The sequence below is a fragment of the Gadus chalcogrammus genome, chromosome 16 (genome assembly GCF_026213295.1).
Source record: "Gadus chalcogrammus isolate NIFS_2021 chromosome 16, NIFS_Gcha_1.0, whole genome shotgun sequence".
Classification (NCBI taxonomy): domain Eukaryota; kingdom Metazoa; phylum Chordata; class Actinopteri; order Gadiformes; family Gadidae; genus Gadus; species Gadus chalcogrammus.
The window spans coordinates 9,295,510-9,319,875 of NC_079427.1; the positions used below are offsets into that span (position 1 = coordinate 9,295,510).

A 24,366-nucleotide genomic window follows, 5' to 3' on the forward strand; every position below is an offset into this window, starting at 1 on the left:
ACAGACAGACAGACAGACAGACAGACAGACAGACAGACAGACAGACAGACAGACAGACAGACAGTCAGACGGACGGACCCATACACACACAGACACACACACACACAGTGGTACATAGCTTATTCCCCTCCAGATTCTCCCACTCAGCAGAAGAGGAGGAAAGAGAAGCCTCTCACAGGAGACAGCTGAAGTGTGCGGTGTGTCTCTGGCAGCTCACCGTCTGTGACCTCCAGGAGGGCCTTGGTGATGACGCTGCCCGCGATGTTGAGGGCCTGGCAGCTGTAGTAGCCCACGTCGGAGCGCTCCGAGTCGGTGATGGTCAGGTCCCCGGTCTGGGACACCGAGACGCGGCTGGAGGGCTGGGGAGGCTGGTAGGAGAACAGCAGGTTCTGGAGGGGGGCGAGAGAGGTAGGAGGGGGCAGGGGAGAGAGAGAGGGAAGGGAATAGGATTACATGGAGCCAGTTTAAATCTAATAAGATTTGGATTGCGATGTCCAATATGAGGAAATGGGAACACATGGTTTTCTGACGGGAACATCTCTCGTGTCTTGGGGTCTCATGTCACTGAAAGGGCGATTCAATCTTGGACATTATATTAGGACAAATTTCTAAGATTCAATATCTTTACCGGGGCTTGTATCTCTCTCGCATCTGCATGCGGGTCTTGATCACTGCCTGTTTTTATGGCAACACACTGTGGCAAATGAACCTTTTCCTCTTCATACTACACTATAACATACAACATGAATGTGAAGTACCATTTAAAGGTGTAGTGTATAGGATTTAGTGCCATCTAGTGCTGAGGTAGCAGAGTGCAACCAACTGAATACATGCCAGACAAACATGGTAACAAGGAGACATGAGCAGCATGAACAGCATTAATCATTCGTAGAATACATCAGTTGTAGGTTACCATTTTATCGATAACATTATCTAATTCATTTTTGAGCAAAGATATTTCCAGGTTATTTTAAGCTAAGAGCTACTTGAAATGTTACGTAGTGCCACTAACATTTTTTGTAATGATTTATGTTTTTTAACAACAACTATCCGCTCCCCCCTACCTGGCTGCCCTCCCGCTGCCAGAAGATGGCGGGCTGGGGGTTACCGGTCGCCTCGCACTGGAAGGTGACTGTCCGGCCCACCCCCACCACCTGGTTCCTGGGTCTCACCACGAAGGCCGGGGGCACTGGAGGTCACACACACACACACACACACACACACACACACACACACACACACAGAATGACAGTTAGCCAAGGAATACAGAAGCACAGTACAACAGCACTATACAGGTTAATTTCCAGTTACTATGGGGAACTTGAACTTGGGGAATCTCATTTGACTAGAAGCTTCTATAAACTATTGTTACATTTTAATACGAGGAGTCAATCCACACCATTTCTAGATGAATGATTAACAAAAGTTTGCTTTAGAAGGTCATCGGGTTAATCAAACGGAAAAGAATCTAGGGACAATATGAGCAAAACAAACAGAAACAGGCGGAGTTCTCGTGTAACGGTTCATTTGCATTGGGCAAGTGTCCTGGTCAATTCAAATTGAAATGCAAATGGGGGATACAGTCGAGCCATCTGTTCGGGTTGCCACTCTCCGATAAAAAAAAGGAAGGAGCCGAGCTGAATGGCCGCTGCACAGGAACTATGAATCTTAATGACAAATCCCATTTCAAAATAAGAGCTCGGCATCACAGCTCCAATTTGGAATGCACCACTTGACGGTGACAAGAAGCCCCGCTATACCATTAGGCTGTCTGAGTCGAGGCGACGCTCCCAGAATGCACTGGGGCGGCCGGTGGGGGCGAAATATACACATTCATTTCAGCGGATGGGAAGGGCCATCTGGGAAATATCATACTTCTCCTCATAACTAAATGCTTTTTTATTTATACATAGGTGGCTGGGCGACGAGATGGAAGCAATCTGGGAGCTGCCATGTTGAATTCACAAACTATTTGTCCGTGTTGAGGTGGTGGTGGTGGGGGGGGAGGGGTGGCGCGCTATTGGCTGGGGTGCAATGCATAGAAACAACACATAATAATAGAATGAAATGATGGGGCTTTACCTTGGCCGGCCAGGCACAGCGATTTTTTTTTACCCATAAAGGTCCTCTGTTTCGACGTTGCCCGTGACAACAGAAACATGAGTGCTGATTGGTGGGGTGGAGATGGAGGATGGAGGAGGTGGTGTGGGGTGTGGGGGGGGGGGGGGCTGTGACAGCTCCGGTTGACATTTCAACTTACCAGATATGACTAAAAGGAAACAACAAAAAAAACACACACACACACACACAATAACAAAAGATGAATAAATAAATAATGCATCCAATGTCACATAGAGGAGAGATAAGACGCACTATGCCTTCATGGGTAATACACTCAAACCCTTAGGGGTACACGATACACACACACACACACACACACACACACACACACACACACACACACACACACACACACACACACACACACACACACACACACACACACACACACACACACCTATGTAACTGAATGATTACTACACACAGATTACCATACTTAATGAGCAGTGTCATTAAAAGAAATGTACAGACTAGTAAAAAAATAACGAATTGAAGAAATCACATTTCAAAAAAATACATGGAGACGTTTCCCCGAAGAGAAAACACAAGGACATTAAATGACATTCCCCGCTGGAACTGGTTGAATGGAGATAGGAGCAGGAACACAATAGCATGTCAGTCCTGACGGGAGAAACCAGACACGTGATGGCCCCTGAATCCAAGGCTTCAGGGGCCATTGTCTCCCTCCATCATAACGAAGGAGGGTCTCCCGTGAACAGAGAAGCCCCTCATATACGTACGGCTGAGGGTGGGGGTGGGGGGGGGGGGGGGGGGGGGGGGGGGGATCGTAAAAGCACAAGGTCGCCGCTAACAGTCAACCCTCCTCTCGTAAATCTCTCCCGGCCGATCACTCACCTTATCTAATCTGTCTAGCTTCAACGGCTCCCACCGAAACATAAACGCTGTCACTCAGAGTAATGTCCCCCCGTGTCCCACCTCCCCGGGCCTATCAGTGGCCTTTAAAATGCAGATAAGGTGCACATCAAAAGGCCCCCAAAGAAGAGGGGCGATGCTGCCTGAATGGTGGATCGGTGGTAAATGTAAAACCACATACATGGAGGCCGGCACATACACACACACACACACAGACTCGTAAACGCGTACATACACACACACACAAACACACACAGACACAGACTCACAGTCACAGGGTCGCACACACACACGGGCTCGAACACACACACACACACACCCACAAACACAAAGCAAGGCATGCATTCTCCCACACATATATCCAAACAGACACACAAAGGCATGCATGCTTGCACACCCAAAGACACACACACACACACACATACACACACACACACACACACATACACACACAAGACCGAGACATAAAAAATGGCCGAGCCATTCACACCCCCTCCACAAATCTCCTCATGCGTGTCTAAGCCTTTAATTAGGAAACCATACCTTCCCATGCTGCTATGATCACAGCAGAGAACCTGGAGGGAGAGGTGAGCCCTAAACCCCTTCTCCATTACCCTGCTGTGGGGTCTCGGCTGACACACAGCAGCCTCTAGCGACACTCCCTGATCGCAGGGAACCAGCGACTGGTCCTCCCAGCCACCAGGGGGCAGCCCGCGGAGAGACACACTGACTCTATGAAAGGATCTGGACCATGCTGCTTGCTTCGGGCCAGACATCAACATTGGGGGCCGGGCTGCGTGTGCGAGGGGGAGGGCGGGGGTGGGGGGGGGGGGGGTGGTAGGTTTGATTAATACGAGCCCCCTTTGGGAGGCCCGTTGAGGCTGGCGCAGGGATCCAAGCGCCGGAAGGCCGCACACTGAGGCCCTGTGTGTGCCGTGCTTGGTCTGCATCAGGGCTGGGAGAGCAGCCGACGACGGCCGGCGCTGCTGAACACACGATGGTCAAGACAAACAGCCTCTCTCAAAGCTAATAAAGGGAAATGGAGTGGGAGGCAGGCACAAGGGAGGATGTGAATGTGTACGCGTGTGTGAGGTATGTCTGTGTTTGTGTGTCCACGCTGGTGGGAAGTTCTGTGTGTGTGTATGTATGTGTGAGTGTACTTGCATACAGATGAGAATGTGTTTATGCATTCCTGGAAGTGTGTATGCATGCATGCATGTGTTCCACGTGTGTGTGTGTGTGTGTCTGTGTGTGTGTGTGGTACATCCAGGAGAGGTTTTAGCGTCTATCATCTCCCTGCCTGCATGCAGATGTTTTAAGTTGATTCAAAGGAGAACAGCTGAGCAGACAGACGTTAATGCAGTGCCGCGTGTGAACGCTAAAAGGGTGGCCTTTTTTCGCTCCCATCTTGGCACGGCCCCAGCCCTCATTCCAGTCCCTTTACACGGGTTATTAGCAACGCCGCTCGGGGGACTTCCACTCTCCTCTCAAGGCCTTTCCACAAATAAATCATGGCGGAGGGCAGCCTTACTGTTTATTGTTTTTGTGGCCTGAATTTCGATTTTTCAACGTGTTATTATAATTCTGCCCTCACATTTACATGATGAAAAATCTGGGTCTTTTCTTTGTGAAAACAAATCCCACCCAGATCAAAATCCTGATGTGAATGGTATTTAAGAGCCACAATCACACACACACACACACACACACACACACACACACACACACACACACACACACACACACACACACACACACACACACACACACACACACACACACACACACACACACACACACGACCCTCATCAAGTGATGCCTTCCCCTGGCTTAGGTTAATGCCTTCACAATGAAACTATAAATCAGACCGATCATTGACCTCGTCCGGTGATTTGTTTTCTTTCTCAAGGGGAATACATGACTCGACATATTTACAAGTCATAGTCCGACCCGTGCGCATGTAAGACAGTCCTTCTCTGATGAGGCTTTGGACCAAGGCTTTGTTGACAGGGAGAGACAGAGCCCTTGGCATCACTACTCCTCCATATCCTGCTGCTCCAGCCCAACTATCTAGCTGGGGAAGGTGTTAAATGCTCTCTCAACTCTGCACTTTCTTTTTTGTGACTTTTATTTTGAAAAAGGACCAGCCCTGTATATTTATCGTCACGTCATGTATTTTACCCCTACTAATACAGTTTCCGTGTACTGCACTGTCATGATAAATAGATTAGGGAATGGCTCTGGTGGGAACCGCTATCTCGGTTTCATATCCAGTCGAAATTCAATTGGTCTCAGCAGCCTTCGCCTATTAGGAGGGAGTTTGACAGAAGGCGGTGGTGGTTGGAATATTGACATTAATTCGAGTTAAGACTTGGAGTTATTCGATTATGAGTGCCACGCAGGCCCTTCCCTGTCAGACGCCGACGACCATGAAACAAAAAACAACAACTATCGAATCAGAGGTCGTACTCCTTTGGAACCCTTCCATTCTCCGAGTCTCCCGAGTCAATAAAACTAAAACGTAAACAACCGTGATCCTCTAATCAAAATCGCATTACTGTCACTGCTGTTCCTGCTCAACATGACAGCCACGGTCAAACCCTGATCCCGGAGGCCGTCCGGGCTTCCCATTGACCAAAGCACCCTCCCCCCCCCCCCCACATCCTCATTCCTGCACAGCACCAGCGATTGTCCTTAGGAGGCCCAACTACATCTCACTCCCTGCACATCAGGTCTGCCACTCTGGCCCCGTTTATACCTACAATTACCCTGCTTCCCTTCCCTTCCCTGCTCCTGTAATTGGAGGCATGTCATTTCCGGGCGTGGGACTGTGGCCTTCTTGTCTTTAATTAGGGACCGGACTTCGTGGTAGCCCCAGCCTCGGTGGTTTGTCCGGCCCTGGTGGGGTAGAGCTCGGGGTTTGGAGAGGGGGCGGAGTTTCAGCCACTCGGAGCTGGCCTCCTGGGGATGGTCAAGGTACCGTGAACCCAATGAACTTTAAACGCGGCGGGGGATTTCACAAAAGGTGACCAGCTCTTCTATCTACTGTCTGCTGTTATTCTCCACTACTATGTTTATCATGGACTCAAACATTCCAAGAAGGATGTGGTTTCTTGGAATGCTTTCAAGCTAGTTACAAAGATCTGTTCTATTAACACAACTCGGGGAGATAAGAGAATTGCACGGCATGGTAGCATAAGTAACTGGTTAAATCCATTTGCCAGTCTTGTATTTCTACTTCTTCCTACACACACAACGCTTGGAGAAAAACATGCCAGGGTTTAGGCCAGTGGGTGCCACCAAAGTTTAAGGAGAAGCCTTTACCCCTTTGACGGATTTAACTGAGCGAACACCTTATTGAACCAGCACATCAAGGCTGTTCTATTTCATTAGCTCAGCTTTCATCACGGGGAACGAGGGAGGTGGAAAGAAAAAACACAATAAGGGAGGAGGACATATTGATGGAATTATTGACAGGTGTGCCTAATCTCGCTCCTCAAAGCTATCCAGAGATCGCTGGCTTGTGGAGAAAACGAAGAAATAATTGCAAAGGGCAGCCATGTGAAGATGAGCTATCTGTATTTGCGGGTTGGGGGGTTGGCAGCCCAACAGAGTTGTCTCGTCTCTTTTCTATCTTTCCTGGTGAGACGGCCTGGAGCGACGTTAATATGACTGACCTCACCGCAGAAACCCCCACCCCCCCCCCCCCCACCAGGTCCCAATTCCCATCCCGTTCGGCTCCAGTGGTGAGCCTCCATCCACACCACAACGCCCCCGTACGCTGTCCCCGCATCCAACCCCCGCCGTCTAACAGGCCCTGAACCTCCTTTTCCTACTCCTCCTCCTCCCTTCCTTCACCCACTCTCCCCCTTCACCCCGTTCCCCAACTTTCCTCCATTTCGCCCGGCACTAAATGGACCTCTGTGTCTCCCTGGTTCTAAGGGGGGGGGGGGGGGGAGGGGGGGTTCTGACGTTGCCTTGGCCCCTCCTCCCCAGGTCCATGAATGCGGCCCTTTCTGAATGTGCACACTCTGTGACCAGCTGCTTTTTATTCCTGCCGGGCTAATAGGACGTCCAGGGGGGCCAGGGAGAGGGCCCCGGGAGACATGATGAAACACCAACACACACACACGAACACACACACACACACACACACACACACACACACACACACACACACACACACACACACACACACACACACACACACACACACACACACACACACACACACACACACAGAAGCACGCGCGCGCGTCACACCGTCGCTGGTCCTAGACCCGCAGGAGACATACAGAGCCACTTGTGCGGGGGCCCCCCGAATGAAATTGATTGCCGCCGCGCTCCCCCGTGAGCGGCCCCTGCGCCCGTTATGGATCTTCACATTCTCTTATTTTATTAGAAATCAATGCACTAATTGAGAGGGGACGGTTGAGTGATGAGTGCATGCCGCTCAAGTTGAGGGGGCGATTACCGCACCCTAGTTCAGTGGGACTGGTTTGGGGAGGAGGGACTCTGCGTGAGCCGTCGGTGGAAATCTACCACAACTTTCGAATTAGAGAAACGGTTCCAACAAAGTGCCAAAATGTGGGGTAAATGAAGCGTTTAAGCCTGATAGAAAAGTAATCGACACTGCCAAAATGAGGGTCAATTAGGGCTACTACCAAGCCAGGCAATAGAAAAGTATCTTAAAGTGCCAAAAGAGACACTAAATGAGGCTTAATAAAGTAACCCCAAGCTCCTATTGGACCGTTAACAAGGCGTCCTGGCCAATAGCAATCGTCTCATTCCCTCATGGGTCCTACCGTGGACGGTGAGGCTGGCCGACGCCTCCGCCTTGCCCACCATGTTCTCCGCCACGCAGGTATAGGAGCCTACGTCGGCGGGGGTCAGCCGTCGGATCTTCAGGGTGTGGTCCTCACGAATCTCGTATCTGTACCAGCATGAAAACAAAACGAAAAATACAAAAAAAAAAAGGGGGTGAGTGACAATGGACGAAAAACACAAGTCACATGGCAAGTCACAAGTCACATGACAATAAACACGTTGTAATACAACTCGTCTAACACAAAGCTGGGGGAGGGATACGACAAAGGTGTAGGAACCAGGGAGCACAGAGAGGGGATGGATGCGAGGTGGTGGAGGTGGGGCCGGGGGGGGGGGGGGGGGGGAGGTATTGTTGTAATGAAAGGGTGGAGGAGGCAATGGGGCCGGGTCCTACCTCCCCTTAGGCAGGTCCCCGTCCTCCTTCCTCCAGCGGACGGTGGGAACGGGGTCACCGCGGGCCTCGCAGCGGAACTCCACGCTCTGGTCCACCAGCACCACCTGGCTGCCCGGCCGCCGCACGAAGCTGGGCCGCTCTGCGCACGCACACACACACACACACACATACACACGTACACAGATGCACACACACACACACACACACACACACACACACACACACACACACACACACACACACACACACATACACACGCAGGCACACACACACACACTCACACATACACACACACACAGACATACATGCATACACATACACCGACACGCACACACAAACACATACGCACACACACAAACAGATACACAATCACAATTGTCATAAATGGTAAATGGGGTTTATTGTGACTAATTGCTTTGCCGCAATCAGACATGCATTCTCTTTATGTTTTTCTGAAACTGCCTATTCACAGCTTATTAGAGACAACTAAAACCATAACAATTATTAAAATGCTTACACTTAATTTTTAGGGTCATCAGTCCTAGCAGTGAAATCCACACAACCACACACTAGAGAAAGCGCTTAGCGTAGCACTTAACATATTTCCTACTCCCCTTAATTCTCCAATGTTTATTTTTTATTTCTCTCGAAGGACCTGAAAGTTAGTTTGGTGTTTGTTTAAAGATTTCCATCCCGGAGAAGAAAAACTATCCCTAGTGTGAGTCTGTACTTGCGGAAGCCATTGTGTGGCTATTCTGTAATGTCACAGACATAATAACTACCCAGCACTGCCTTCTTTAACGCGCCGGTATCCCTCTGGTAATACTTCTCTACGTGTTTACATATACATATATTTACTTATAAAGACAGACCAGACCTCCTCTAAACCGGGTTCCTTCTGGCAGGGATTAGCATGTCTCTGTGGAGACGTGCTAAGCGGTAAAAGATAGCTCTAGCCTTGTCAATCTGGATATGTTCTCGATCCGAACAGGGGAGAATTGAAGGGGTCAGAGGTCAGCCGTGGTGGAGAAAGGGTACAGCTGGTCAGGGGAGAGAGAGAGGCGGATGCCTGATGGGGGTCATCACGGGATTCACGGCAAAGTGTGAGATTGGAGGTCGTCTCACACTCTATTTGATAGGGGTCACTGACTCCATTTAGCCGCATTGGGAATACACACTCACAAGCTCAACATCTGGGCTCCGTTGCGCACTGCGGACAAACACACCAAGACGTGTGTGTGTGTGTGTGTGCTTGTGTGTGTGTGAGAGTGAGTATGAGTATGGGTGTGTGAGTACCGTATGTGATTATGTGTACGTTTGAGTATGTGTGTATATGAAAGTGTTTGTGTGTGTGAGAATGGGTGTGAGAGAAAGTGTGTGTATGTGTGCGGGAGAGAGAGACAGAGAGAGAGATAGACACAGACAGACAGACAGACAGACAGACAGACAGATTATAGCAGAAATGGAAAAGGTGAAATGACATTGTACCTAGCACAGTGAGTTCGGCTATCTCGCTTTCCCGTTCGCCGACCATGTTGGTGCCCACGCAGACGTACTTCCCCGCGTCGCTCTTCCTAGCGTTGGTGATCATCAGCTTTCCTCCTCGTATCTGGGAGGGGAAACAGAGGTTACAGAGGGAAGTTAGGACCAGGGATAAACCAGCAGAAGCCAGTAGCCCCAAACAGAGGCATAGAGAAGACAGAGACCTGTAGTCGGCACTGGGGCTGCCAACTGCTCCCTGTGCTACGAGAGACGGGGTTAAATGCAGAGACCGTAGTGTTCCATGGTCGCAATCACGACTAAAAAAACTGAACCTGGAACTCTGCAGACAACCAAACCTTGGACGCGACTCATGTCTCCCGCTGATGGCTTTGAGCGATGCCTCCGGTCGCTCTCAAGGAGCGCGGCATGACAACACCGCGTTGGAACGCAGAGGCCCGATACAGAGGAGGGCTCATCTTACGGCTCCTCTGTCCCCCCCCCCCCCCCCCGGGGACGGACCCCCTGCTGAACTCAAGCCTCATACCTGGCCCTGGTTTGAATATTCCCGTCTGTGCGGCCTGAATAATTGAATCATTGTTATTCCGTCCTCTGGCTCAGCCAGACAACAAAAGAACACAAACCACAAACTACACCGCGGCGAGAGGATTCCCTTAGGGGCCACCTGAGGCTGCGGAGGAAGCATTAGTCAAGTCCCGGCACAACGGCTCGGAGAAAGAAGGGGGCCGCCTCCTTCTGCTTTCACACGGCCCAGTCATCACAGCGAGGCTGCAATCTCCCTGGAATGGACCCGTCTAAACGCACCGTGAGACTCGACACAAAACACAAAGACGTAATGTCTCACTCTCACAGAGGCGCGGCGTACGCGATGGCTCTGCGATGTCCGCTCACTCATCATCTCAAATTCCCCGACTCGTGCGTTATCGACGCACATGCACGCGCGCACATGTCCCGGCGGCGTGCGTGCGTGCTCGTGCGCTGTGTGTCCAGGTGGATCCGCGAGGCCCGCTGTTTCCCAGGGCTTTGATTACAGGCCAGAGGACCGGCTTTGTTCCTGGCCAGTCAGAAAGGCAGCCTGGGCCCCCCAGACCAGCTCCAGCGGGCCCACTGTCTCTGCTGACAACCATGCCAGTCACAGCCCAGACAAGACAATGGTAACCCTGAGCCAATGATCTGGCTGGAGGGGGGAGGTGGAGGGTGGAGGGGGGGGTATGGTTTTAAATGCACACCTTAGATCACATGATACAGGGGAGCCCCACTCTTGCATGCGTGTAATGGATCCCCTTATTAGGGAGCCATTGAGGTGTGTGCACTTGACGGAACCACACAGCGCATTGTGAAGATAGTGGACAATTGCTATTCCCCGGGCGACGGTGGTTTCTTTGGGCTGGTGGAGAGTGTACTTCGTACATGTGTGTTCACTTTACAGCCTGCTATGTTACGTCTCAATCAATGTAATTTGCGGTACTGTGCACTTCACTTTTGTAAGAGATACTTTTTTCTCCCCCACTTACATGTTGCGTAATGTGTACTTCTTTTCAACTGTATTGCGACAGCAACTAAACAGAAACCAGCAGTACCAGCACACTGAAGCAATAAAGTCACTGTTAAAAAAGTGTAAGAGATTGGTACACTAAAGTTACACTAAACATGGCATGGCTTTGGTAATGCTTTTGGGTAATGTATCAAATGCATCTTTAGAAATAATTATTTTCAATTAAAATGTAGTCTTGTATATCAACAGGGCAAAGTGACCTCTTGACTTACTTTAAGGCTGCCCACTTCTAAACTGCCCACTTTTTTCAAATGTATACTGCGATCCTTCCTAGGGACTTGGATATCCCAAACAAAACCAAACATTCAGACTAACTCCGGCTTGTCCTTCGCATCGATCTGTTGATGCGAGCTGAGCATGGTGGAGTTGCACTATCATCCCCCCTGGAGGGCTTCAACTCCTTCACTGCCACTTCAAGGGCCTAGTCAAGGGACTCCAAGGGCCCCTCAACGCACACAGCCAACCCCAGCGACTCCAACCGCACCACCACCACCACACACACTCCTCCGTCTTCTAAGACATTCCCAGGGTCCGCTCTGGTCTTTAATATTCATGGTCCAAACTAGAAGAGGAAGAGTGTGTGTGTGGGGGGGGGGGGGGGCAGAGGGGTGTTGTTGGGTAGGTTTGGGGGGTTCTGTGCTTATTTAGGGTGCCCCGTGGTGCTGGAGAGGGTTTGAAGTGTCATTATGTTACTGTTTGTTTGAGTTAGGGCTTAACGGCTAAAACACTGTGACACTCGCAAAAGGCCCAAGGTCAGGTCGCACACCGCACGGAAGAGAGAGCAGGGGGAGAGCTGGGGGAGAGAGGGGGAGATCAGGGGGAGAGCAGGGGGGAGAGAGGGGGTGGGGGTTGGAGGTGGGGAGGGGGGAAGTGTGGGGGGGGGGGATTCACCATGAGGGTCCACTTTAGGTCACAGTCCAATTCCTTTTCCGCCAGCTCTGAGCAAAATGTGTTTCTGTCCCCCCCTCCCCCCCCCCACACTTTCGTGGCGTTAAGACAACGGCCACCGCGTTGATCTCCCATGTGTGGGATCAAACACAGGACAACAGCGCACAAGCTCTACGCGTTGGGACCGTTATCCCGGCGTTCCGGGGGGGGGGTACGGCTCCGTCTCCGCTGCCCTTTGTCTGGCGGTATTATCCATCGGCCGCTGGATAATACCGCATGTTCCATTCAGTACGTCTCACACTCACTCACACACACTGTTGGTATTCACCCCGCGACGGCTGAGGGTTAGCCCGGACGACCGCGGGAGCGGAGGTAGAACAATGAACGTCGACTCGGCCGTTTGTGATTCCGCCTGCCGGGAACTGGATTCGCGCTCTCAGCAGAGAAGGAAAAAATTAAAAGGCTGCGCCTGCATGATATGAAGCGCCGCCTTCGACTTCGCTCTGGCCCTCATCGCTCCTGACAAAGCCTTCCACTACAGGTGTGAGGGGCTTAACGCAAGTGTGTGTGTGTATGTGTGTCTTTGTGTGTGTGTGTGTGTGTGCGCGTGTCTTTGTGTGTGTCCTAATAGCGTTCCGCCAGCTCTTCTGGATTTAAAACCCAAGCACACATCCTCGTGTTTATGGGTCAGTATGAAACCTGTCACCCCAGCCAACAACACCACCACCACCACCACCACCAGCACCACCACCACCACCACCACCACCATCACCACCGGTTTATTTAAGCAGGCATGGGGTGGATGGGTCAGATGCCCGGGCGCATGTCGCAGGGGTTTACACACAGCTGACTGAAATGGAGAGGCGAAACAGAACCGGGGAGGGTGATGCTCTTCTGGCATTCCCTTAACCTTTAGGTCACTCTGATTACTCCCCGGTCACCGGGGAAACGGCACGATCCGACACGTTGGGTGGTGCTAGCTGGGGTGAGAGGCCGGGGGAGGGAGAGGAGGGCGGTGTCGGGTGGGGGTTTCATTTCCCAACCAAATGCATAACCGTGGCATCAAGCCGTCGAGGAGCCCGCTTTGATGACCTCAGCTGTTTGTCCCGTCGTCCAGCTGGATGCACCCCCCCTCCTCCTCCCACTCCCCCCCCCCCCCCCCCCTCCCCCTTTGAATCTATATCCCAGAAACTTGCCCGAACCATATTCGGCCCCAGCCTTCACACATCACAAGCATTAAGGGTGACACCATTATTCAACCTTTCATCCGTCGTCCCGCTCAATCAAACAGAGAGACGCAGAGCGCGACTTGAAACGATAAAAGGCCCCAGAAGGGAACCGTGGGTTCTCCACACAGGAACCCCCTCTTCGCCCCTCTCATTTCACAGAGAGAGAGGAATAGAAGGAGGTCTGTGCTATGCTGTTAAATCTATTGTGCAGCACATAGAGCCGTTTCCTGTCCCTTACGAGGGCCCTACGCACCCCCCCCCCCCCCCTCCCCACCCCACCCCCTCCCCGGGCTTACAGCGGCCCCCGGTCAATGGGCCCCTTTAAGGGCTCTAACGCGTTTAACGTTTACAACGTTGACTTCGAGAATTTCACACATCACTGCACAAAATCACAAACACTACGCAAGAGGAGGAGGGAGTTTTGTTAACATGTGTGTGGAGGGGGGGGGGGGGGGGGGGGGGGCAGGGCCCAGGATGTGGTTCTTAAAACTATTTGTGAACACACAACTGGATAATGTGTTCTGGAACGCATTAGATATAATGTAATTACAGGACGGGGTTATCTGGGTTAAGTATCGGGAATAATACTGAGTGAATGAACCATAAAGCGGTGCAACAACACTGCATTTCACAATGTTTATCAAGTGTTAATGGTGGGTTATGATTTGAGAAGGAACAGGCCTTCAATAGTAAAAGGCCGTACCACGCTTGGCACGACCAAGAAAAGTAGCATATTGAATATGATGTTAGTGAAGCTAATAGCTCATGTAAGTATGTATTTATTGATGTATTAGCAGGGTTCTTAATATGAGCAATAGGGGGAGGGGAGGCCAGTTTCGATTATCAATCAGAGACCTCCGAAGTCGGGAATTATTTCTCAGTAGCGGCACTTTGCTCATCAGTGTCTGCCGAAGAACCAACCCGATTAGATTGCATTCACACAAGATTACGTACTTGCTTCTTTCAATTACAATGCCAAGCATTCAAACAGGAGGGGGGGCTGCTAATTGTTGAGCCTCTCCAGCTTATAACACGGGGATGGGGGGGGGGATAGAGAGAGAAACATCCATCCATATTGGTTATGAGTAAGAACCGCGATTAGCCCTCACCGGACCCCAAAACACAACCATCCCTCAGCTAGCGAAAGCCCTGCGTTCAGTTAACTACAATTACTGCCTGACAACATTCAGCCCGGGATAAATCACCAACCGACGACGCCGACGCCGTTCATGAAACTGCATTGGGCAGAACCGGCCCAACGCTGTGCTCCAGGGAGTAGAAAGACAGTTTTATGAGCCTCTTCTCTTCGGAGCAAGGTCAGCCATTATTCAGCGCTCTGAGGAGGCTAAACCATGGCACCCACTGCCAGCAGTGTGAGTCAGACGGTCAGCCCCAGAGCCAGGTCCACGGCGTACCTCCTCCTCCTCCTCGCTGGAAGCTGCTGACTCACACACTTTCCAACCCCCAAGATCACCCATCCCTTCAGCGAAAGAAAAAACCCAGTAGCCGACAGCCACAGAGAAAGAAAATAATAAGCAAAAAAAGATGTGAAATAAATGCAAAAAAATGAAATCAAATGTCTATAGAGAAAGAAATGCAAAAAACCCTTCCCGGATTCGAAGAAATACCCGGGAGTTTCTGGCCCGAGCCACGCTGACACACTTTCAGACGGCTCTGAGGGCTCCGACCTTTAGCGAGCGAGCGTGCTGAGCTGATAGATAATGCCGTGCCAGGTGCAACTGTCCCCATTAGAGGTGAGTAATAGGCTGCCTTGCTCAGTGGCGCGCCCCCCATCCGGCAGTAGAGAGATAGAGAGAGAGCGTCTGCAACACCACCACCACCACCCTTCTCTTCACTTCAGCTCCAACATGCTCCACTTTCACGGCCCCCACCTTTAGCCTTCCTATTGTCTCTTGTTTCTGTTTCGTTTTCTCCCGGTCGGCTCCAGCAGCCAAGGAACCTTAATCAATGCACTTGTGCTGACTAATAGAGCGGGGCCGGTGTGTAGCCTGGCTCGTTAAAGGTCGTGGTGACTCCAATGAGTGGCTCCGACTTGGGTAATTGCAATATGTGAATAATGAAGCAAACCAATCAATCTTTCAGCAAACATTGACACGGCGGTGTAATGACTTGACCCGTTCTCGACAGGTCAGACAAAAACGATTAACAATAACAAAGCAGAAGCAAACAGGACAGAGCGTATTCGAGTCACTTATGTTGTACAGACTGAATATAAAAACCATAACCTAAACAAATTTAAATAAGGACATTGATGACACATATTTCGATTTTGGGTTCGAATTTGGACGGAATTCACATTTGGAGCCGATTGGAATTCAGGCTTTTGGACTTTGGTCATTTTTCACTGAGGACTCACAGTGATCCTTTCGTCCCGGTCGTCGATGTTGGTGCCGTCTTTCTTCCAGGAGATGCTGGGCTCGGGGTGTCCGCGGGGGGGCTGGCATTCCAGGACCGCCGGCTCCCCCGCCGCCACGATGACATCGGCGGGGTTCTGTCGGAAGTCGTCTCGCAGAACTGAACAGGAGAAGAAGAAAAAAGAAGAAGGGAAAACGTGGTTAATTGACATACCGGCGAAACTACGGATGAAGACTGGCGGATACGACGCCCTTTTTAGTATACCATGGTTTGATTACACTGGAGTCTAATCACTTAGTGACTAATTGAATTGAAAAAGGAAATAATGGTTAGCGGGGCCCATCTGCGTGCAGCCACCTTCGGCGTCGTTCCTTTTCAAGGACTTTGTGAACAGCGCAAATTATGTTGACCTCTCGGAGAGATGTGTCAAGCACACACACACACACACACACACACACACACACACACACACACACACACACACACACACACACACACACACACACACACACACACACACACACACACACACACAATGCCTAACACTGTACTAAATTGAACACATACAGGTAAATACCCAGACACACACACACAGACACACACATACAAACACAGGTCCAGTGTGATCATTGTCTGCAACAGAAAATATTAAACTTTCCCCACCCAAAAACAACAAAACAGTAACTTAAGTTGAGACCAATATTCAGGTGATATTTGAACAGATCACTGCAATGTGAGGAAGTGCTAAATAACTGAACCCTAAACTCGGACCATGAAAATGCACAGAACAGCCAACAAATATTTCTCTTGGAGTGCGGGCCAACCGTCCACTGCCTTCAAATATGTGGCGTTAAAGATAAACTACTTTTGACTTATGAGAGAGAAAAAGTAATGAAAGAGCAACAAATGGTCCATCCACTGCCTGTAATGCCTTTCCCAGCTCCTCCGTATATTGCGCACGCACATACATAAACACAATACCCAAGCGCAAGCAAGCGCTCGTAAATTTAAACCGGCCGAGAATTCAGGCGACCGCAAACAGGCCGGGTCAGCACAGCGAGGGTTCGTACGCGCTGACGAAAAAACACACCTCGTGTTACCGTGTGAATAGTTATATAATGTGTTGCATGACGACGGTGTGTGTGTGTGTGTGTGACTTTCTCCTCCTCTAGGGGGAGGGGGGCTGGAGGTGAACGGAGGGGGCAGGGCCCGTTCAGCACAACTGTCTCGCGCTCTCTCGACATGCTCCCAGTCGTGGCGACGGCAGCTCGTACGCCACGGATCAAAGCGGTGGACACTTGATGCGCCCGCACCTCCTGACAGTGAACAAATTCCTTTGCCTAACCCCTCTGAACACTTAATTGGAGGCTACCCCTACTGCTGGATGTAGGTTAGCAGTAGGACAGAGAGAGGGAGGGGGGAGAGAGGGAGAGAGAGAGAGAGAGAGAGAGAGAGAGAGAGAGAGAGAGAGAGGGAGAGGGAGAGAGAGAGAGAGAGAGAGAGAGAGAGAGAGAGAGAGAGAAAGAGAGGGAGAGAGGGAGAGAGAGAGAGAGAGAGAGAGAGAGAGAGAGAGAGAGAGAGAGAGAGAGAGATTAATCTGCGAAACACACCGGATCTGCCTTGGAGTTGAGACTCTCTGAGCTCATCCTAGCCGTTGCTTGGAAGACATGAGTAATGCAACAACAAATAAATTGTAACTCTTGCTTCCCCGCGTTTATAGAGTTGGGACTCAAACATGTATACTCGAGAAAAATACAACGAATACTGTTCCAAAGTCCTTCGCAGGACAGGTTTTTTTTTCACTGATGTCACTGTCTTCCAAGCTGTGTCCTTGCCGTACAGCTGCAAGCCACAAGCAAGCTAGTTTCCATGGGGGAACACAACAACAACAAGAGAGCCCACTCAGTTAAATCAGGTCAGAGAATGCAAACAATAAACATCCGACGTCCACAGAAAGGCCAGCTCCATCTGTGGAGCTGCCCAAGGCCTGTTGGGCCTGTTGTTCCCCTGAGCCACAGGCCTGCCGAACATCAAGGTGATGTAGCTCCCCGGAATCAAACCCGCAGCAAGAATTAACTGCACATGAATGAACTGCATATGAATGGCTTAAAACGGCTGACTCTAGTTAGGTATAGGACTACGGTTTCGCACGCTGATTGGCATCTTGATGCCACAAGCGAAATGCGGCGGGTCTTGTGTGTTCTGTTCTACTCTAAAGCGTCACTAATGTACTCTGGATTGGAAAGACACAAGAGTTATTTCCGCCCCTGGGGGTGACCCCTTGTTCCCCAGATGTGTGTGTTGGGCCGGGACTAAACAGCGACCGGACTAACGACAAAACATCGTTTACATTTGTCCGTGTGAACAGGTGGTGGGAATAAAGCGCATGGTGACGTCGTAGGCCATATCCTCTAGGCTTCAGTGTGGAAAGTTTCTCTCTCTCTAGCTCTGTCTCCCTCTCTCATTTTTAACAGGAGCTCCACGACCTGCTCATTCCAAAGTTTATTTTCCATCCCAGAAGCCACTGGGCTTGCATGCAAGGTATCAAAAGAGTTAGAATCAGAGGTGGGGTGGTTTTGGAGATGGTGATGTCACCACAATGACTTTCGCTCTCCCTTTTAAGCGCCCCCCCCCCCGCTCAAAACAAGCCACAACTCCCCCTCAAACCCCCCAACCAACAGCTGACAGCCATCAACATCTGGACGAATAAACCTTGAATAATAAGTCCTCTGGGTTGCGGAGACAGAGAGACCGGCCAGACGGTCCGTTGGAGCAGACAGACGGACAGTCTGGACGGATAGATTTGGATGGGGAACAATAGCTCAGCCTCTTCAAGCAGAAGCCCTATCAGATCCAGGGAAATTATGGGTCCACATGCCCCCCTGATTCCAGAAAGGAAACCTCCTTCCTGTACACACATAAGTCCTCTGTCTGTCTCTCTCTGCTTGTTTAGACAATCTGGGCCAGAGAAATTGCGAGAAAATGGGAGAATGGCGCTAGGTTGTTCCAGGTTGACTGGTGTGTGTGTGTGTGTGTGTGTGTGTGTGTGTGTGTGTGTGTGTGTGTGTGTGTGTGTGTGTGTGTGTGTGTGTGTGTGTGTGTGTGTGTGTGTGTGTGTGTGTGTTGATAATGAGCCTTCTCTTCCATTTGTTTCTCTGTGGAGCCTGCAGCTGTCCCCAGAAGATAATATTTCCTGTGGGGAGGCTAAGCTAAGTGTGTGTGTGTGTGTGTGTGTGTGTGTGTGCGCAAGAGACAGAGACAGAGAGAGAGACAGAAACAGAGAGAGAAAGAGAGATAGAGTCAGAGAGAGAGACAGAGACAGTGGTTTAATTTGTGGAAACAGTCCAGCATCACACACACCGGCCCGAGAATGAAGACGCCCCATTGTCTGTGCAGGATTTGCCGAGACATTGTAATGATGGGAGTCGGTGGTGCTCCAGACAGACCTGGACACACATGTGAGGCTAAGTTAATCCTTGCACTCCCCTGTTTTCCACCGTCTTCTAAGAGACATCACACACAGAAGTTTAATCCAATCCTATTTGGCTGACTCAGCGGCTACCCCCAGAAAGTTATGAACATCTGGTGAGGGGCCTTGGACTAACTGTGCTCTAATCTACTGACAAATCCCCCCTCTCTCTCCCGGCGCAGGCTAACACACAATTAGCTTCCATCGACTGCAGCGTTCAGAGGCTCCATCCAAAGGTCAGATGAGATGACTCCTCTCAGTGAACTCTCAGTGATAGTTCACCCCCCCCCCGGCCCTCAAGTCCATCCCACTGTCATCCCACAAGCACACATTCATTTGCACACACACAAAGGTGCACACACGCACACACATAAATGAGCACTGACATAAAGACACACACATGCACAAACAAAGATACACACACACACACACACACACACACACACACACACACACACACACACACACACACACACACACACACACACACACACACACACACACACACACACACACCCTCTCTTTTCCCCTGGAAATTGAAAACAGATGCCGAAATGTCAAATTAAAATGAGATTGTCATGCAGGGTCTACAACATTAATGAAAAGGAAGACTTAATGCCACACACAGGTCCAGTTGGAGAGATCAAATGAGCTTTGTGTGGAGGAAATTAAAATAGAGGCAAACGCATTGAACTCCCTGCTGCTGCTTACCCATCCCATGACAAAACTAAACCCAAAACTTAAAGTAGTACACGAAAACAAGCCCACTGGGGAATTTAGGATTTATCAAAGAGAGAGAGAGAGAGAGAGAGAGAGAGAGAGAGAGAGCAAGAGCGAGAACGAGAAAGAGTATGAGAGAGAGCGAATGAGAAAGAGAGAGAGAGAATGTGAAAGAGAGAGAGAGAGGGAGAAAGAGACACACACAAACGCAAATACAAACACACACACACACACAGATAGACAGAGTGAGAGCGGCACGGGTCTATTTGGAAGGGGCTTAGCTGTGAAGCCCGGTGGACAGCCAGCCCAAGGACAGGAGAGGGAAATAAAATGGATTGATTAATGAAAGCAAAGAAATTATATGGTGGAATCAGCGAGAGAGAGAGAAAAAGAGAGGAGGAAGGGAGGGGGGGGGGGGATCAGAGAGCACACTGATGTGATTATTAAAAGGAATTCTGTTCTCCATGCTTTCTGCACTTCTGGACCCCCCCATACTCATTTATTTTATCGGGTTACTAGTGACTTTAATAAAATGAACAAATCAGCTTACCGGGGGCCATGGGCTACTGCAATCTAAGATCAAAGTCAAAGGCCAAATACGAATCGGGATATGTGTAAAAAAACTCTAAAACAAACAATTCAATGGGAATATGAAATGGCTTCTTATTACTCTCAGATGCTAGCCTTTGGCTCCCTGGAGCACGACGCCAGAATTATTCCCTACTTCTTTGTTCTAGTTGCCTCTTTTCTTTATTTCGACGTCAGCTCTGTGTATAACAGTTTGTATAACAGTGTGTATACGATGGTATGATGTATATAGTGTATATATATATATGTATATATATATATATATATATAGTAGATATGGCACAATTAGCCAACCACATTTAATATTAATGTGTTCCGGTGTTCTTGCGTGCATGCGTTTGACCACTTTCACTGCAGATCTCAGGGTGATACAACTCAGAGTAAAAGTTGTCTCAGTATACTCTGAGGCGAAATGCATCTAATGGTGAGCGTATTGTTGACGCCGCGAGTGAGAGTGCGGCCGGGCCCACCTCGCCACCAGGCACCGTGTTGATCCTGTCCATGTTGATGTACCATGCCCTAGAGCACCATCACACCATCACACCGCCCCCCGTCTCTCTCTCTCTCTCACACTGTGTCTCCATCTCTCTCTCTCTCTCTCTCTCTCTCTCTCTCTCCTCTCTCTCTCTCTCTCTCTCTCTACTCTCTCTTCTCTCTCTCTCTCACACTGTGTCTCCTGTACCCTCTCCTCCCCCCCGCGTCTCTCTCTCCCCTGTGCTCCATCTCTCTCTCTCTCACTGTGTCTCCATCTCTCTCTCTCTCTGTCCATCACACTGTGTGACTCTCTCTCTCTCTCTCTCTCTCTCCTCTCTCCTCTCTCTCTCTCTCTCTCTCTCTCTATCTCTCTCTCTCTCTCTCTCTCTCTCTCTCTCTCTCTCTCTCTCTTTATATCATACTCTCTTTCTCGCTCTCCCTATATATAGCACTGTGTGTGTGTGTGTGTGTGTGTGTCTCTCTCTCTCTCTCTCTATCCATCATACTGTGTGACTCTCTCTCTCTCTCTCTTTATGTCATACTCTCTTTCTCGCTCTCCCTATATATAGCACTGTGTGTGTGTGTGTCTCTCTCTCTCTCGCCCCCCCCCCCTCTCTCTCACACTGTGTCTCCATCTCTCCTGGCCTTTGCAGTTGACCCCTTTCTCTCACTTCTCCGCTAGCGTGCTCTGCGCAGTGCACATCAAAGGGCGGTGCGTAGCTGTGGTTAGCTAACCCCTGGCGATCTCTCCGAGCCTGGCGGCAGTGGGCGGGGGCCGGGGTTGGTGGGGTGCGGGGGTGGGTGCAGGTTGATCTGCCAGAGCGGTGCTTTCAGTCAGTGTGTGAGTGTGAGTCTGGGGTATTTACACTGTATGAATATGAGATATTTGGCTGATGGGCACAAATGGACTTTGACTTCAACCCGGGAAATCTCCCTCTCTCCCTCTCTCCCTACCTACTGTATCTTTCCTTCTCTCTCTACCGATCTCTCTACCTGTCTCTCTTGCTCCCTCCATATTTCTCTTCCTCCCTCCCAATCTCTTCCTCTCCTACTCTCTCTCTCTCTCCCTCCATCCATCTCCCTATTTATTTCTTACCCCCCCCCCCCCCCCCCCCCTCACATACACAACCACTCCCTCTCTCCATGATTCAGAGTGACCCCCCAGCTCCCACCAACAACATGGGAGACGAGATAGGATGGGGCAGCCCACGCACCCACCCTCCCGGCCCCCTACATCCCTTCCCGCTGTACACTTCTCTCTCTGGGTCTCTCTTGTTCCCCCGGTCTCTCTTCTTCTGAGCTCGCGGCCTTTCAACCCCTACCCCACTCCCCTCCCTCCCTGGAACTGTCCTCTCCCCCCTCCCTCTCCCTCACCCACGGCCTGCAAGACCTCATCGGAGCCCGGGGTTCAGGGCGAAGGGGTTACGGGTACAAACGTGATGCCTCCCCTATGGAAGGCCCTGACACGGGGAAAACACGCCCAAGGAAATGAGATGAGACCTGCTTAACGAAGAGGGAGGGGGGGGGGGAACTTGGAGAGTTGAGCAGCTATAGATTAAACCATTAACTGTTTTAATCCATGCTTCTCATTTACAGGTTTTATAGCGTGTGAGTGTGTTTTCTTTTCGTCGTGTACATTTTTGTCTTCGTTATCAATCTTTTTCCTCACAGCCGCCCCCGGCTGATGTGTTATTGATTCATGCTCCGCTGGAAAAACAACAATGGTGTTGTCTCCTGAGGACCCCAGGGCCGTTGAACGGAGGGCCAGGCAGGTCGCACAGAGGGCCTGTTTGACCACTCAGACACCATTAAATACGTGAGCCAACACCAACACCACCACCACCACCCCCCCCCCCCCCCAGCCGCCTGATGGCCTTGAGGGCATGCACCTGCGTTCTGCCGAAGCCATGAGGTCATCCCCCAGACAGCAGACAGGGGGGGGGGGGGGGGGGGGGCTGGTGATGTCACCAAACCACAACAACAGGACCATGGTCCGCATTGGTTCCCCTAATCATCATCCGCTTCAACAATGACAATCTGAAAAACAAAATCCCCCCCATTTTGTTCCGCTACGCTAACCGCGGCTGCGGAGGAAAAGGTCTTGTGACGTCGGAGCGCAGTGACGAGCGAGCGAGAGGCCGTTTGTTGTGATCCACTCGGACGCGTCAGCTCAACGTCTGAGAGGTCACGGAGGGACACACTATCGCTGTGTGTGGATCGGCGCTCGGAGAGCCAGCTGCCCATGAGCCTTCCCACTTCCCTGGGATGTGCCAATGTGTAAACCGCGTCCATGTAGGGGAGCGGGGATGGTCTGAGCGTAGCCGGTCTGCTGGTGCCTGGGTGCAAGGGAGTGGAAGGGCCGACGGAGAGAGAGGGGGAGAGAGAGTGAGGAAAAGGGGGTAGAGAGCAAGAATGAGGGAGGAGATAGGGGGAGAAAGAGAGAGGGAGATAAGGAGACAGAGCTAGAGGGAGAAAGAGAGAAGGAAGAATGAAGAGTGAGAGAGAGGCCACAGGGAGCGGGGGAGAGAGAGAGAGAGAGAGAGAGAGAGAGAGAGAGAGAGAGAGAGAGAGAGAGAGAGAGAGAGAGAGGGAGGAGAAAGAGGACAAAAGGAAAAGTATTTGTCTGTGCTGTGCCTGACGGTGAAGACCCATCGGTCCGATACGATCAGAGGCACGACGAAGAGGGCAGGTCTACACTCGCCATGCTGAAGACCTGCTAGCTTTTTCTCTCCCTCTCCCTCTCTCTCTCTCTCCACTTCATTCTTTATTCCTCACACTCAAACAAACACATGTCGACAGCGGGCACATGAGAGGCCAAAACCAATGATTATTACATGTGTGGGTGTGGATGTGTGTGTGTATGTGTGTGTGTGTGTGTGTGTGTGTGTGTGTGTGTGTGTGTGTGTGTGTGTGTGTGTGTGTGTGTGTGTGTGTGTGTGTGTGTGTGTGTGTAAATCGACGGGGGAGGGGTTCGTCTGTCGACATGTGTGTGCCATGCAACCCACAAGTCACATGCAGATGAGCGTGCATGTGCTCACGTGCACGGTGCCACATGAAGGAGAAGGCGGCCCCCGGGAGCCCGGCAGACAGAGGGGCCATTGAGTGACTGTGTTTGTTTAAACGCTTGTAACCGTTCTCGTCAGACTCAGAGAGGACGTATAGGCGAGAGAGCTAGAGACGTACAGAGAGAGAGACGTACAGAGAGAGAGAGACAGAGAGACAGACAGAGAGAGAGAGAGAGAGAGAGAGAGAGAGAGAGAGAGAGAGAGAGAGAGAGAGAGAGAGAGAGAGGTAGAGAGAGAGAGGTAGAGAGCCAGAGACTGAGAGGGAGAGCCAAAGAGAGTTAGAGAGA

At 50.7% G+C, this 24,366-nt stretch overlaps 1 protein-coding gene across 1 annotated transcript in view; it reads right to left on the bottom strand.

Moving 5' to 3' along the window:
• robo1 (roundabout, axon guidance receptor, homolog 1 (Drosophila)) overlaps positions 1-24,366 on the bottom strand; it is a 164,731-nt gene that overhangs the window by 44,063 nt on the left and 96,302 nt on the right. The window contains exons 3-9 of the mRNA XM_056610764.1: positions 15,765-15,922; positions 9,704-9,824; positions 8,216-8,354; positions 7,800-7,927; positions 2,261-2,269; positions 1,065-1,189; positions 218-389 (exon numbers count right to left, since the gene is read on the bottom strand). Coding sequence (XP_056466739.1) covers positions 218-389; positions 1,065-1,189; positions 2,261-2,269; positions 7,800-7,927; positions 8,216-8,354; positions 9,704-9,824; positions 15,765-15,922 — 852 coding nt within the window. The remainder of the gene's footprint in view (positions 1-217; positions 390-1,064; positions 1,190-2,260; positions 2,270-7,799; positions 7,928-8,215; positions 8,355-9,703; positions 9,825-15,764; positions 15,923-24,366) is intronic.